The 14,719-nt window shown below is 27.1% G+C and overlaps 1 protein-coding gene across 2 annotated transcripts in view; it reads right to left on the bottom strand.

Annotated features, from left to right (window-relative positions):
• LOC117179279 (protein transport protein Sec23A) overlaps nucleotides 1–10,851 on the bottom strand; it is a 28,207-nt gene extending 17,356 nt beyond the window's left edge. Inside the window, exons 1-5 of one of the 2 annotated variants that reach the window (XM_033370921.1) lie at nucleotides 10,658–10,851; nucleotides 6,793–7,075; nucleotides 6,622–6,708; nucleotides 3,482–3,728; nucleotides 3,106–3,355 (exon numbers count right to left, since the gene is read on the bottom strand). In XM_033370921.1, coding sequence (XP_033226812.1) covers nucleotides 3,106–3,355; nucleotides 3,482–3,728; nucleotides 6,622–6,708; nucleotides 6,793–7,071 — 863 coding nt within the window. In that variant the 5' untranslated portion in view covers nucleotides 7,072–7,075; nucleotides 10,658–10,851. The remainder of the gene's footprint in view (nucleotides 1–3,105; nucleotides 3,356–3,481; nucleotides 3,729–6,621; nucleotides 6,709–6,792; nucleotides 7,076–10,657) is intronic. The other variant, XM_033370922.1, reaches the window with a different exon arrangement.
• Nucleotides 10,852–14,719: the final 3,868 nt, after the last annotated feature.

Genomic DNA, 14,719 nt, shown 5'->3' on the forward strand with positions numbered 1-14,719 from the left:
TCGGACATATTCAGGAATTACAGTGCTTCATATACTTGAAAATTTTTTTAATATATTAATTTATTTCAAACAAAAAAAAAGTTTTTTCTACTTTAAAAGATAACTCTTTAGCAAAATACTGGAATTTTCAACAAAATCATTGAATTTTTAACATAATAGTTGAAAATTCACCCTAAAGCGACAAATTGTCAACAAAAAAGTGTCATTGTTTATATTTTAATAAAAAAAGAATTAAATTTATACAACAAAAGAAAATAATTTTAAAACAAAAGCCGAATTTACAACAAAGATTTTTCACTGAAAAAATAAATAAAAGTTTATCTAAATTATTGAACCTTCAAACCAAAAGACAAATTCTTTACAAAAATGCAATATTTAAACAAAAAATATGATTGTCCAAAAAAAATTTGATTTTACACAAAACTCATGCATTGTTACGCAAAAAAAGGAAATTTCAAACTAAAAATAATTTTGTTACAAAAAAAAACGCGAATTTTTAACTAAAAAAATATAAATCTTAAAAAATGGAAAAGTTCCATTTTCTATTAAAAATTAATTCTACATAAGCCAGACATGAGCCTGCAATACAAAAAATTTAACAATATAGCTTTACTTTGATCCATGTAGTTGAATTTCCAATCCAAAAAGACGAATTTTTAATTAAAAAGAATGACATTTTAAGTAAATTTTTTAATTCTCTAGCAAATAGTTGCATTTTTATCAAAAAACATTAAATTTATCTTAAAGCAAAATAATTTTTTATTACAAAAAAAGTTGAGTTTTCATCCAAAAAAGATTCCAGTTAACTCAGTAACATCAAAAATTGAATTTTTGTAAGAAAAAAATAAGTTTCTACGAAAAAAATTGAATTTTCAATAAAAAAAGACGACATTTTCCAACCAAAAAGGATGAATTTGTAACAATATAGTTAAATTCTTTACCAAATAGTTGCATTTTTATCCAAGAAAGATCAATTTTGTACTAAACCACATGAATTTGTAATAAAAAACAAATTTTTCTCTTTAAGTGAAACTTTCATCCAGAAAATATTTCACTGCATTTTTCAACACCAAAATATAAATTTTAAACAAAAAGTGAATTTTCTACCAAATAGTTAAGTTTTTAAGAAAATAGTATAATAGCTTAATTTCTAACCAAACAGTTGCATTTTTATCAAAAAAAAGATTTAATTTCTGCTAAAGCAGGTAAACTTTAAAATGAAAAAGACAAACTTTCAAAAAAAGAGTTGAATTTTCAACCGAAAAGTTTACGAAAAAATGCAATTTTCTATTAATTAAAATAAATTCTGAGATTCTCATAAATTCTCAGAGAATTTATTTCTCGGTTATGTTCTCATTCTCGTTACCGTTCTCAAATTAATATAAGCGGCTCCGAATTCTACTCTATAAAGAGTAGACTTTCTAAAATTAATAAATTTTGATAAAGTAGTAGAATAAAAAAGTGTTAAAAGCAATTGTCATGGATTTAAACTGTTCTTTAATTTTTTGATAACAACTTTAATCAATTATTTTGTTAATATTATTGAAAATTCATGATACCACTAATTTGCCTTGAAAAAAAGAGTTTCATTGCATATTTTAATCGTTACCTCTAGTTTAAATTAAGTTTTTTTTACAATGCAATACTTATTTATTACTTATTTTCAAAGTTTAAAAAAATTGTAACGAATTAATTGATTTTTTTCAATTTTTTTTTATAACAGCCTTTATTAATTATCTTTGTAATATCAGTGGGAAATTCATGCTACTAATAATTCGCATTAAAAAAAGTTAATTTATTTTCAATAGCATTTTCACTGTACACATATATCTTACTGAAATTAAACATTTTTCTTGTAGTGTAACAATTTTTGTCAATTATTTTCAAAGTGAATAATAAAGATTGCGATGTTTAAAAACAATTGCAATTAATTTAAACTGTTTTCAAATTTTTTATCACAACTTTAATACATTATTTTCTTAATATTATTGAAAATTCATGTAACCAATAATTTTCGTTTAAAAACACAGTTTAATTGTATATTTTACTCATTACCTCTCGTTTAAATTTTAAAAAATGTATAGTATAACACTTTTTTAAATTATTTTCAAAGTGAACAAAAAAGATTGCAATCTTCAAAAACAATCGTAAAGAATTTACAAAATTTCAAATTTTTCTGATAACACTTTTAATGAATTATTCTATCAACATTATTGAAAATTCGTGTTATCAACCATTTGCGTTAAAAATGTTTTTTTATTGCATATTTTTATTCATTATCTCGATGAAACTTAAGGTTTTTCTTATAGTGCTACATTTTTTGTAAATTATTTTGAGAGTGAATTAACTGTTTTATGAACATTAGTTGAAAAAGGTGAAAAATAATTCAGATAAAAATATGTGCCATTCCAATAACAGAAAGATCCTTTCCAAGTATCGGGTGCTCCTCGCAACTAAAATTCTTTGCACAAATTACATGCCTTCATTCAAAATTAGCTCTCAAAATATCTGTTTGACAGATCCAAAAACAACAGACTTATATCCCATTACTACCGTTCATCACAAAAAAGCTTGATAAATTTTCAGTGTAAAAGCTACTTGTTTATTAAGCAAAAAAATTCGAAAAAGTCCATTTTTATTATTTAAAATGCCAAAAATTTCACATTTATGACACTTTTCCCATGTATTTGAATAATTTTTGGCTTTAAGTACAGTCAGCGCCATCCTCGGCCGCGGTCAACATTTCCGTCACTTTTGTTTCAGAGTGCCACAGAGGCTGGTATTTTTTCACTGAATACGGTAAAAATTCTATATAAAACATTAAGTTTTCGATAAATCTTAATTTTTTGTATTCACTTATTGTTTTAAACTAGTAGATTTTTTAGATTGCCTTCTTCTTTTCTCTTTTATTATTTTGAGTCTTTTATTTTAAAATGATTGGAAAAATTTCTGAGTATGTTGTCCAAAGATCGTTACTTTAATTTCCAAAAATTAGGCAGTTATATCTGAATGCTGGAAGTTAAAGATGATTTTAAAATTAGTAATTTCTAATTCATTATTTCTGATTAGTAATTAATAATTCGCTTTATTGCTTATTATTTTTACCTCGCTCCAGTGTTGGCGTAGCTAGCCTCGAGTAATCCAGTCGCGACAGCAAGTGCCACTCCAGTGGAACGAAGAGGACGTTTTCCAGAAGCGACTGGCCAAGGATCTCTTTGCAATTCTCCCAGGAGATCGGTTAGGCTCATGTCGCATTTATGAACCGGTTGCAAGAATCGATTCGCAGGCGGAAGAGGCTGACCAGTTGGTCCTCTCTGCTGATTCGTATTCTGTCCGGGAACTGGCCTTCCAATACCTAAATTAAAATTTTTTTAAATAAATAAACCAAACTTTAGCTATCTATTCTTGCTAGAAAGTACGTATTTTATTTGAAATCAGGGATATTTATTGATAGATTGCCAAAATAATTTAGAATACGAACCTAACATTTCTTGGATTTGTTTCGGCTGGAGATCCTTCGTGCCGCGGAAAACATAGCTTTTACTGCATCCTTCACATCCTAGTTCATGAACCTGGACCATTTTTCCGAACGTAATGAGACCGATGAGAGCGTTCGGTGGAAGGAGGGACAACGACATTTGCAAAGAATCTTTCAAGGCACCTAATTCTTCTTCATCCATGCAAGTGTCGACAACTAGGAGGAAAATCGGTGGCAAACATTGTGCTCTCTATAAAAAAAATGTTGCAAAGCATTAACAATGAATTAACAAATAAGGGGAATTAAACAGGGTTGCTACAAAATTCCCAATTTCATAATTATCTGACTTTTCCCTGACCAATTTTTCATATCACCTGACCGTTGTCAATTTTTATTTCAGATACAACAACAATCTTATATCTAGATCATTAATGTTAATACAAAAACATCTGTTTCTAAAATATATCTTAAAACAAGAGAAATAGGGTGGTTTTCACGAAAATAGGGGAATAAATTCCTTTAAATTTAATATGAAACATTTAAGATTTATATTTAAAACATGTTCCATTTTCAACAAAATAGTTGAATTTTTGACCAATTGATTAATGCTCAACCCCAGGAGTTGAATTTTCAACGGAAGAGTTAAATTTTCAAACTGAAATGACGAATTTGGTTAGAAAACAGTTGATTTTAATACCCAAAAAGATAAATTTCAACAAAAAAAACTAATTTTCAACAAAAAGATGATTTTTTAAACAAATAAACTTGATTTTCTTGATTTTTCAACAAAAAATATTAATTTTAGACTAAATATTTGCACTTTTAACTAAATAGTTCAACTTTCAAAGAAATGAGACGAATTTTTAACCATAAAGTTGAATTATTATCCAAATAGTTGTAATTTTTAATGCACATAGATGAAGTATCAACAAAATCATCGAATTTTAAAATAAAAGAGATTAAACTTTATACAAACACAGGGTAGATTTTAACCAAATTCTACACTCTTTAAACTAAAAGGATGACCTTATAACAGAACAGTTGACTTTCCGACCAAAAATATAAATTTTTATAAAATAATTGAATTTTCAATAAAATAGTAAAATTTGGAAGCAAACAGTTTCATTTTCACCCCAAAAAGATTATTTTTAATACAAAAAAATCTGCCCGCTAACCGGGCACACCCTCATCGCGCGCGGCTCGCTTCGCGCTCGGATATTTATTCTTTGCATTTGGAATGCTTGAAAAAAACTTTATCAAAAAGATCTCTTTTAGATGGCAGTATTTATATGCGTCCTCATATTCTAAATTGTCTACTTAATTAAGTATAGTCAAAGCTTAAGTTTCTCAAAGCTCTGTAGGCTTTGAGGTACACATTCTCATCGTGACACTCGCGCTGCGCGCTCGATTTCCGACCGACAGTTGTAAACAGGTTTTGTTGGATTTTTTCTCGTAACTTTCGTCGCTTTTCCACACAATTTTTTTTATTTTATTTTTTTCAATGTTATTTTTCATGAATAAAACAAAAAGTACGCATCCTATCAAGAAGTGAATCTTAACGAAATTGTAGATCTTTTTTGGGATCACAATTTTCGTTAATTCATCTTTTTTCATATCCAACATAGTTTGTCCACAAAATGGAATTTTTTATTTACTATTATTTTTTGTGCAATGAAAATTTGAATTTTCGATTTTTTAAGAAAATCCAAAAATTGGTTATGATTATCTTGTAGGGCTTTCAAAAAGAAATGTTTTTCTTCTCTTGACTTTTTTTCATATCGTGCGTTTTTCGGCTTCAAATTTTGATTTTCGGTTAATTAAAAAAATTTTGAAAACGCTATAACTCTGAGAATTTTCATTTTATCCAAAAAAAAGTCATACGGATAAATTGTTTGTTCTTTTTAATACTATAAATATCCGTACATAGAATTTTCAAATTCAGAAAAAAATGGTCTCAAACATATTCAAAATGCGCTGAGACAAAATTTCAATCATATATTTGAATTTGCAAATAAAAAAGATGAATTTTTAACCAAAAATGGACTTCTGAAATTCTCAGATAAAAAATTAATTTCCAAAAAAAAGTTATCAACAAAGTGTTTAAATTTCCACCCAGAGATAAATTTTTAATTAAAATGAGAAACCCTTAACAAATAAAAAAAAAATCATTTTTAACAAAGTAGCTCATTTTTCAAACAAGAAGTCGATTCAACAAAATTCGTGAATTTTTCAGACAAAAAAAATTCTCTACAAAAAAGTTGAATTATGAACTAGAAAACATTAATTTTTAAACAAAAAGTCAACAAAAAACAATCTATTTTCTATTTAAAAAATGAAATAGTTAAATTCTCAATAAAAAAATAATTTTAAAAACGCATTTTACATCAAATAATTAATTCTTTAACCAATAAAATAAATGTTTACAAAGTAATTACACTTTGCACCAAGTAGTTGAATTTTCAACAAAAAATGATGAATTCTTACTGAAAAATTTAAAAGTAGAATGTTTAATTAAGAACAATTCTTTTTCAGCCAAAAATGGAATGGTTACATTTTTAGTTAAGAACAGGGAAAAGTTGTCAACTGTTTGGCAATCGCCCATATATTCATTTGATTTTTATTATTATTTCCTACAAAATGACCGCTATGGTCAATTTTATTTAAATGGTAAGAAAACATTGAAATTTGGACTATTTTTGTAATACCTTCTTTAAAAATCGACAAAATGCCTTCATACTGACTCATTTCATATAGAATTCTGATAGCTTTGAATCTACGTAAGAGAACAAATGATAACTTACAATTAATATTAAAAGAAGTTTAAATCTGTACTGGATAGTACCTATACTTACACTATTGACTAAATAATAAAATCGAGATATAGTACAAAAAATATATTTTTAGGTAAAAGAACAAATATCTCGGGTATTTCCCGATTTCACGATTTGGTGGATACCACGCAGAAAAGATATTTTTAAAAAAAGGGGGGGGGGAAGAGGAATTCTTAACTTTATAACTTCAGTTTATCAAAAATTCCCTGAGCAATTTTTAAATCCCTCACTTTTTAGAAATCCCTGACTTGTAGCAACACGCTTAAAAAAAAAAAAAGATCATGGAATATAATTTAGAGGAAATAAATGTACCATTATTGTGTATTCGATTGTCGAATACATCGGAATCAACTCAGCTGGTTGATGTTGTTCAGAAATGGCAGCATATTGAGGTGGAAACTGCAAATAAAAACAGTAAGTAAATTAATTGAAAATAATTTGCATTTAAAACTAAACTTTTTAAAAAAGGGAAGAGAATCTTACAGGATTTCTCTGGAAGCAGAAGTTGCAGACCCAAAGTTTAGCTCGATAATCCACTTGGCAAAGGGGATTGAGAATCGCTCTACACGTGGATCTCGTGCATGGAACTGGATCATACTGAATAGCTGGAAGATCTGTACGCTCTTTTAATGGTTGAAAAAGTGTTCCTAAGGGCACAACTAGTCTCGTGGCATCAATTCGAGAAAGTGGCCAAACGTTCCAGGTGAAACGAACGCCATCCCGATCTTCGTTTTGTTGGATAAATTCCTCGTAGGTGGTCATGATGCTAAAATAGTTATCTTTTTGTATATACAGTGATCACATCACCAAAGGAGCTCAAAAAAATAAAATAAGGTAATCTTTTGACGAAAAAGGGGAAAAATATGGAAAAGAAGAAAACAATATTTTTATAAAAAGTTTAAAATAATGTTAAATGATTTCTTTATTATCTCTGCCGTTAAATTTTTTTTAATTGAATATACTTAGGTCCTTGCAAATCCATCCATGGCGAAATAAAAAAGTCTGAGAAAAAACCAAGTTTGTTAAATAAACAATATTTACATGATTTGAATCGCTCTCATAATCATGAATGTTTGTTTCTCGAAAATTCTTTCCTTCATAACTAAATCATGATAATTAGAACTATAAATTAATATTTCTTTTCAAGATTAATTACTTCAACCCTACTTTAATTAATACTTTGAATGTAAATTTGAAACCACACACGAGAGCACGGGAGCGAAAAGTGTTCACGTACCTGGATTTTGATTTCTAATATTAAAAACACAAAGTATTTTAAATTATATAATAACAAATTTTTAAATACAGATTAAGGAATCTACAAATTATTAAAACGAAATCTCTTGCGATTCTTTAAAGCCTTTTTAAATACATTAAAAGCATTAAAATCTTGAAAATCCTTTAATATTTTTTTGAATACATTCATATCACTTGAAATGGTTAAAATCCGTCTAAATACATTTAAAAGGGTAGAAATCATTCGAAATGTTTTGGATATAATTTATATTAAAATTATTTCTTAAATTTATGTAAAAAAAACTGTTTCAATAAAATGGACGCGTTAACAATTATGGGTTTTTATTTTCTAATACTAAAAGCATAAACTCTTTAAAAATACATAATAACGGATTTTTTAATATTATAGAGTTCTGAGCAAATATTGAAAATATTTGTCCTTCTTTTAACTTTCATAGCTTTGCTGATTTTAATGATATTGAGGCGTATTTTCTTAATTATTCATACTAAGACACCGTTTTGAAAAACGAAGTGTCTCGTCGTCCCGAAATTCAGGACGACTAGCCTATTTTCACTATTTGTCTAGTCGTCCCGAAAATTATGTATTTTTTAAATTTTACTCCTTTTGAGTTAGCCAAAGATTATGAAAACTGCTAGTTGTCCCTAGAAAAAATTCAGAAAGAAATAAAACTAAAAGTTAGGTTATGTTTGAGAAAATGTAGTCTCTTAAGATCTAACTCATCCAAATCAATTTATATATTTGCTCTGTGTCACCGTAGTCTCAAGTTCGTTCGAAACCTCCCTATGATTTCCGCTGGGTCTTACTTTTATCATTTGAAGCTTGACAAAACTACGAACATTTTTAATTTTTCTTTATTTATTTCAGTTTACTAATACAAGTTCACCAAAAGGGTTAGTTTTTTTTTTTTGAAAATAAGGAATATTTAGTTTTTTTGAAAATAAGGAATATCTTGGTAAAAAGTTTAGAATTTTTTAAAATAGGACATGCTACTAGAAATAATTTAAGTCACAACCACAAACCTTTCCAATATCTGACAAGGGGAAAGGCGGCTTTGTGTCTGATCACAGAAATAATTTGAGGTCACATCCCCCACCCCCTTTCCAACGCCCCGTGGGGCCGGGAAGGCACCCCTGTGACTAGTCAAAGTAATTACGTAAGTTACAGGAACGAAGATTATTTCATGATAATACTCTATAAATTGATTAACAGGAATTGGTGTTTTCTATCATATTGAAATACAAGTTTAATGATTATAAGGCTAAAAAATAGTGCGAGGCTCGAGAACTGAAAATCGCTATATTTTATCAACTATAATTGCACTATTAGCATTTTTCAGAACGATTGGCTAAATAGTGAAAATAGGCTAGTCGTTCCAAAATTCGTGACGACTTGCCCAATATGAAGAAAAAAAATTCTATTAATCCCGAAATTCGGGACGACTAGGCGCAGCCTTTGAAAAAATATTGTATGAAAAATGATTTAAAAAACTTTATAGTTTTTTCAAACACAAATTGTTAAACTCAATGTTTGATTACAAGTTTTTTTTATAGATAGCTTACAATGTTTGCTAACAGACGTATTAATATAAAAGTGCAGTATCTCTCAGCTCAAGACATTGTAAAAACAAATAAAAAATATTTTCTTTCTTAAATTGAGTTTAAAAATTGTTTATCAAAAATCAGTTTAAGGTGTTTCTTTCAACAAGCAAGAGAACGGATACTAAAAGTTTTATCAAAAGCAAATATTGTTCAATTTTACGTAGTCACGTTTTCGGAATCTTTAATACAAAATTATTCGTCTTTGAAGAACTCAAATTTACAAATTTTTCAATTTTAAGGTTTTAAATTTGAAATTTTCTAATTAGGAAAAATTTATAACATTCGATTCGAAACATTTTCAATATAGTGTTTAAATTTCACACACTTCTAATTTTAAGTTGTCTAATTTCAGTTTTTTTTTAAACTGTATAAAAATATTGCGTTTAATTTTTTGTACCTGCATCTCTCCATACAAACGAAAAATACCTAAAGAAAAAAAACTCTTTCTTCAGTTCAGAACTCTATTTGAAAAATGAAAGTGACCTTTTTATTTAGAGAACAAATTGGAAAAAGTTACATTAATTAGATAATTCTAAAAGTTGAAAAAATTAACTTTCAAAAAGGAAAGTTTTTCCAGAAATAGGAACCCCTTAAAATAAGAATCACAGGCCTGAATTTTAAATTCGATCTCAGGAGAGTGGCCGAAATTTTTATTAGGATATGCCTTTTGATAATGGAACTTCCAAAAGTTTCAATGTAGAACATTGTTCAATCGCAAATAAATTAATCAATCAAAAATTATTCACTTGTGGGGACTTTCAAAAAATTTAATATGCAATTATTCTTTTTATACTTATTTTCAGTTCTAAATTGTAAAATTTTTAATTTTTTAATGTGAAGTGTTTCACTTTTAAGCTTTTAAAAGAATACTGTAACAGCATTTAAAATTTTAAATCGCTTAATTTCAATGCTTCAAAGAAGAAGAGAAATTAGAAAAAAGCGAACACATTGCTTAACATAAGTGAAAAAAGAAATTTAAGTTTGAAACAGTATCTTGCTGTCAGACTTATAATTAGCGAAAATGTATATGTATATAGACTCCTTAAAAAATTTAATCAATATTAGGAGCCAAGTAAAAATATCACAAAACTGTTGATCAAATTGAAAAAATTGAGAACTCTTCAAAACTATTTTACTCCTAGAAGGAAAATATTAAATACCGAACTAATTTATCACAGATTAAGTCAAATCCCATTTCGTAATTAATTTTACGAATAAACGCTTTTCTAAATCTATTTTAATACAATAATTACACGTTATTATGAACTTAGAAAGTCGGACACAAAATATACCCTGCAAAACTTCCAGCTTTTTGATCAAGCGAATGATTCTTCACTTTAAAAACCATTCAGAAACATCATCAAAAAGGAAAATAAGATATACTTAAAAGTCTGTAATGTGTAAATGCTATAAATATTCAAAAATACGTGTCAGATTGAAAAAATGACGTGTAAACGTTCCCCTAAAAACAAGAGGTTAAGAAGCTACTTACCGTAAATTCCGTTTCCTCGCTTTTTCTAAGATGAATTAGCGATGAGAAAGGTATTTTACACTTTTCGGAGAACGTTATTTAAATCATATTTTTAACACTGAACAAAAATTACACTTATTAACAACACGCTTTCGACTCGTGTAGCCGTCATTCGAGCCACGTCACTCTTGAAAGGATCAGAAGCAGTCTTTCAGTGCGATTAATAACCGCTAGGGGCGCCAAAAACATCTCTTCCAAATACTCCAAATTTAGAAAATGTTTTAAAACGCAAACAAAGATGTACAATTCTTGTTAATTAATAATCAGAATTGAAAAAGATATTTTTTATTAGTAATTAAATAGTATTTTTTAAATTGTTAATAATCTCCGAGATCCCTGAGTAAACATTAAATTGGAGTAAGAAACATAACCTCAACGAACTGTCAAAATCATACAAATGGTACAAATATGTTTAAAGATACCTAGCAAATCGAAGAAAAATATAGCGTATACAATAATTTAAGATTTTCTATTCAATTATCTACTTCTTAATTATGTCAGAGTAAATTTTATTATTATTATTTTTTTTAAATAGGGATATGCCAATGAAGCGTTCCACTGAAACATTGAAACTTTCATGACCAATGTTTCACAAACTGCCGAAAGTTTCGCAATATTAAATCCCTCAAATCTGAAGTAAAAATATCGCATTCTTTTACTAAATAAATGATTTGTTAACACAATAGGATTTTCTAATATTTTCTAATTATAAATTAGTAGGCTTTACTGATTTATCATTAAAAAATATCTGATTCATAGCTAGAATTCAGTCACTAATAAATTGATATTAGTAAAAAGTGTTACTGTTTCAATAAATGTATAGAGAACCAAAAAGAACCATTTTTAACTAAAAAAAATGCCTAGCAACAAAGAAGAATTTCTAACCAAATAGGCGAATTTTCAAAAAAAAAAAAAAAAACAGTTGAATTTTTAATGAAAACAAAATTATAATCAGTAAAAAATAAATGATTAATATCTTCAATTATGCAACTGATATTATTAAAAGTTTTTAACTTATTCAACTGTAGATACAACAAAACAGTTTCGTTTTTAACCAAAAACAGTAGAATTTTTTGTCTGAAAATATTATACTCATCAAAAAAAATGTAAATTTTAAACCAAATATTTTAATTCTTAACCAAATAGATCAATTTTCTACCAAAAAAGACAAATTTGTAAGAAACATGTTTACATTTTCGACGAAAAAGATACATTTTCAATGTAAAATGAATAAACAGTAAACAAATTTTTTATTTATAGCAATAATTCCGTCACTAAATGATATTATAGTACAAAAACGTACTGTTTCAAATTTATGGAGAACCAAACAGTTGAGTTATTAACTAAAAAATTCATTTCTACCAAAAGAGATGAATTTTAAAACCAAACATACGAATTTTCAACAAAACAGTTGATTTTTTACAAAAAAAAAAGATTAATCAGTAGAAAATAGCTGACTCATAGCTGGAATTCAGTCAATAATTGATATTAGTAAAAAATATACTATTATTAAAATTTTTCGTAAACCAAACGGCTTTTTTAAAAATAAATTTATACCCATAGAAATAAAATAAATGTTCAAACCAAGTAAATAAATTTTCAACGAAATAGTTAAATTTTCAATAAACAAATATTAACCGTTAGAATTGGTTGATTCATAGCTAGATTTAGTCACTAATTCATATTAGTAATACTTATTATTGTTTGAAGTTTATAGAGAATCAAACAGTTGCATTTTTAAGGAAAAAGAAAACAATTAAATTTCTGCAAAAGACTAGATCAATTTTCAAACCAAAAAGACGAGTATTAAACAAATTAGTGAAACTTCAACTAGAAATATTTTTCAGATAAAACATAACAAAATTTTCAACTAAACTGTTAAGCTTTTAATTCAAAGGACGAATATTATGAAAAACAGGCAAATTTTCTATCTAAAAATATGATTGATCTTTAACTGGAATAGTTAAATTTTCAGTAAAAAAATGTAATTTTCTGACAAAAAATAAACGAATTTTCAACAAAATAGTTACACTTTCAACCAAAAAGATAAACTTTCCACTTATATAATGAATCTTCAACTGGAATAAATAAATTTCCAACAAGAAAAAGTAATTTGTAAAAAAAAAAACTAATTTTAACGCAAAGTGGTACAAATTCAACCGAAAAAAAATCAGTAAAAAACAGTTGATTCATAGCAACAATTCAATCACTAATTGAATTAGTTTAAAAAAATGTTACTGTTTCCATTGTATGCAGAACCAAACAGTTTTTTTTTATCTAACAAATTTTTATTTCTTCTAAAAGCGAGGAATTTTGAATCCAAAAAGACCAATTTTCAACAAAATAGTTATATTTGTTATATTTGTTATATTTTTAGTAAAAAAAAGTCATTTTGATAAAAAAAACTTAACTTGTAAACAAAATAGTTACATTTTTAACTAAAATGATGATAATGCTCCAACATAAAAATGTATTTTTAACAAAGCACAGTCGAACCTGGATTTAATGTCAATTTTCTGTTTTGTCATGCTCGAGTTTGCACCGCACATCCTCCCGCGCCGCACAGTGCTTTTTTTGCAATTTTTAACAGGAAAATTTTTGATTCAAAAGGCATTTAAAGTTAGAGATATGCGGTTACCGACAATCGAAAGTACTTGCAAGTAGCTAAAAATGATGCTACCGCAAATTTTTAATTTATTCATCCGGACATTTTTGCAAAATGCCGAAAGTGACCACCTTATTTTTTACATTTTTAAGCAAATTAACGAAAATTCGATGCCACAACGCAAAATTTGACTCCAGTTATTATATAAATTCGTGATCAACGACCTCGAAAACTATAAGAATGACATACTTTATATAATACCTGGAGTCAAATTTTACAACGTTGTGGGATCGAATTTTTGTTAATTTTCTTAAAAACGTGAAAAATAAGGGGATGACTTTCGGCATTCTGCAAAAATTTCCGGATGAACAAATTAAAAATTCGCGGTAAGACAATTTTTAGGTACTTGCACAAGCACTTTCGATTGCCGCTAACCGCATATCTCTAGCTTTAAATGCCTTTTGAATCGAAATTTTTCCTGTTCTATTTTTAGATGAAAAATATGAAATTTCAATTCAAGAAGACGAATTTTCTATTAAAAAGGAGTTGAACTTTACCCAAAAAAGTTAATTTCCAACCAAATAATTGAATTTTGAATCCAAAAAACTTTATTTAACAAAAAGAATTAGTTTTTAAATAAAACTGTTGAATTTTCTTATTGAGTTCTATTTCTGTTGATGCAGTTTGTATTTCAATGGAAAATAACAAAATTTTCTTCAAAAATAAAGTTGACTTTCCACTATACACTTTTTGTAATGGCCCCGTGTTGAAATTAATTCATATTAATATTCATAATTAAATATATTGACGTTAATATTAAAATACATTAATTCAGAATTAAATGCTTAAATTAAATACTCAATAGCATTTTTTAAATAATTCAAGTTTTCCTGCCTTATTATTTGAAACTTTCGAAACTTTGAAATATTTTCCAATGTCTTATGATTCTCATGAAACTTTTAACTTGACCAAAGTTTCATGAAATTTTACAACCCTGTACAAAAATAAGAACCCGCATGCGTCTTCTACCAGCTGTCGAAATAGATTTTAAATTCTAAAATAAATTAAATAAATGGAGGCACACAGTAAAATATTAGAGAAAAATATATAACATAGAATAAAATGAGAAATTTTTCGATTTAAGAATGGTTTTATGTTAAATTTTTACAGCTTTTGTTTACACTTTTGAAACCCCCGCCATACAAAAAAATTGAAGGGTTCTATTGCTTCTATTTTCGAATATTTAAAATTAAAACAGGAATTTTTGAGTCATTCAAATTCAATAATATGATTTCCAGTATATTTCTTAAAGAAAATGAAAATGTTTTGTTATGTCGCCCAGATTTGCATTTCCAGTGACGTAACTAATTCTCATCCAATCCCCTTCCTCGAAAAATGTGCATTTGGAACTCGGACTT

The sequence above is a fragment of the Belonocnema kinseyi genome, chromosome 9 (genome assembly GCF_010883055.1).
Source record: "Belonocnema kinseyi isolate 2016_QV_RU_SX_M_011 chromosome 9, B_treatae_v1, whole genome shotgun sequence".
Classification (NCBI taxonomy): domain Eukaryota; kingdom Metazoa; phylum Arthropoda; class Insecta; order Hymenoptera; family Cynipidae; genus Belonocnema; species Belonocnema kinseyi.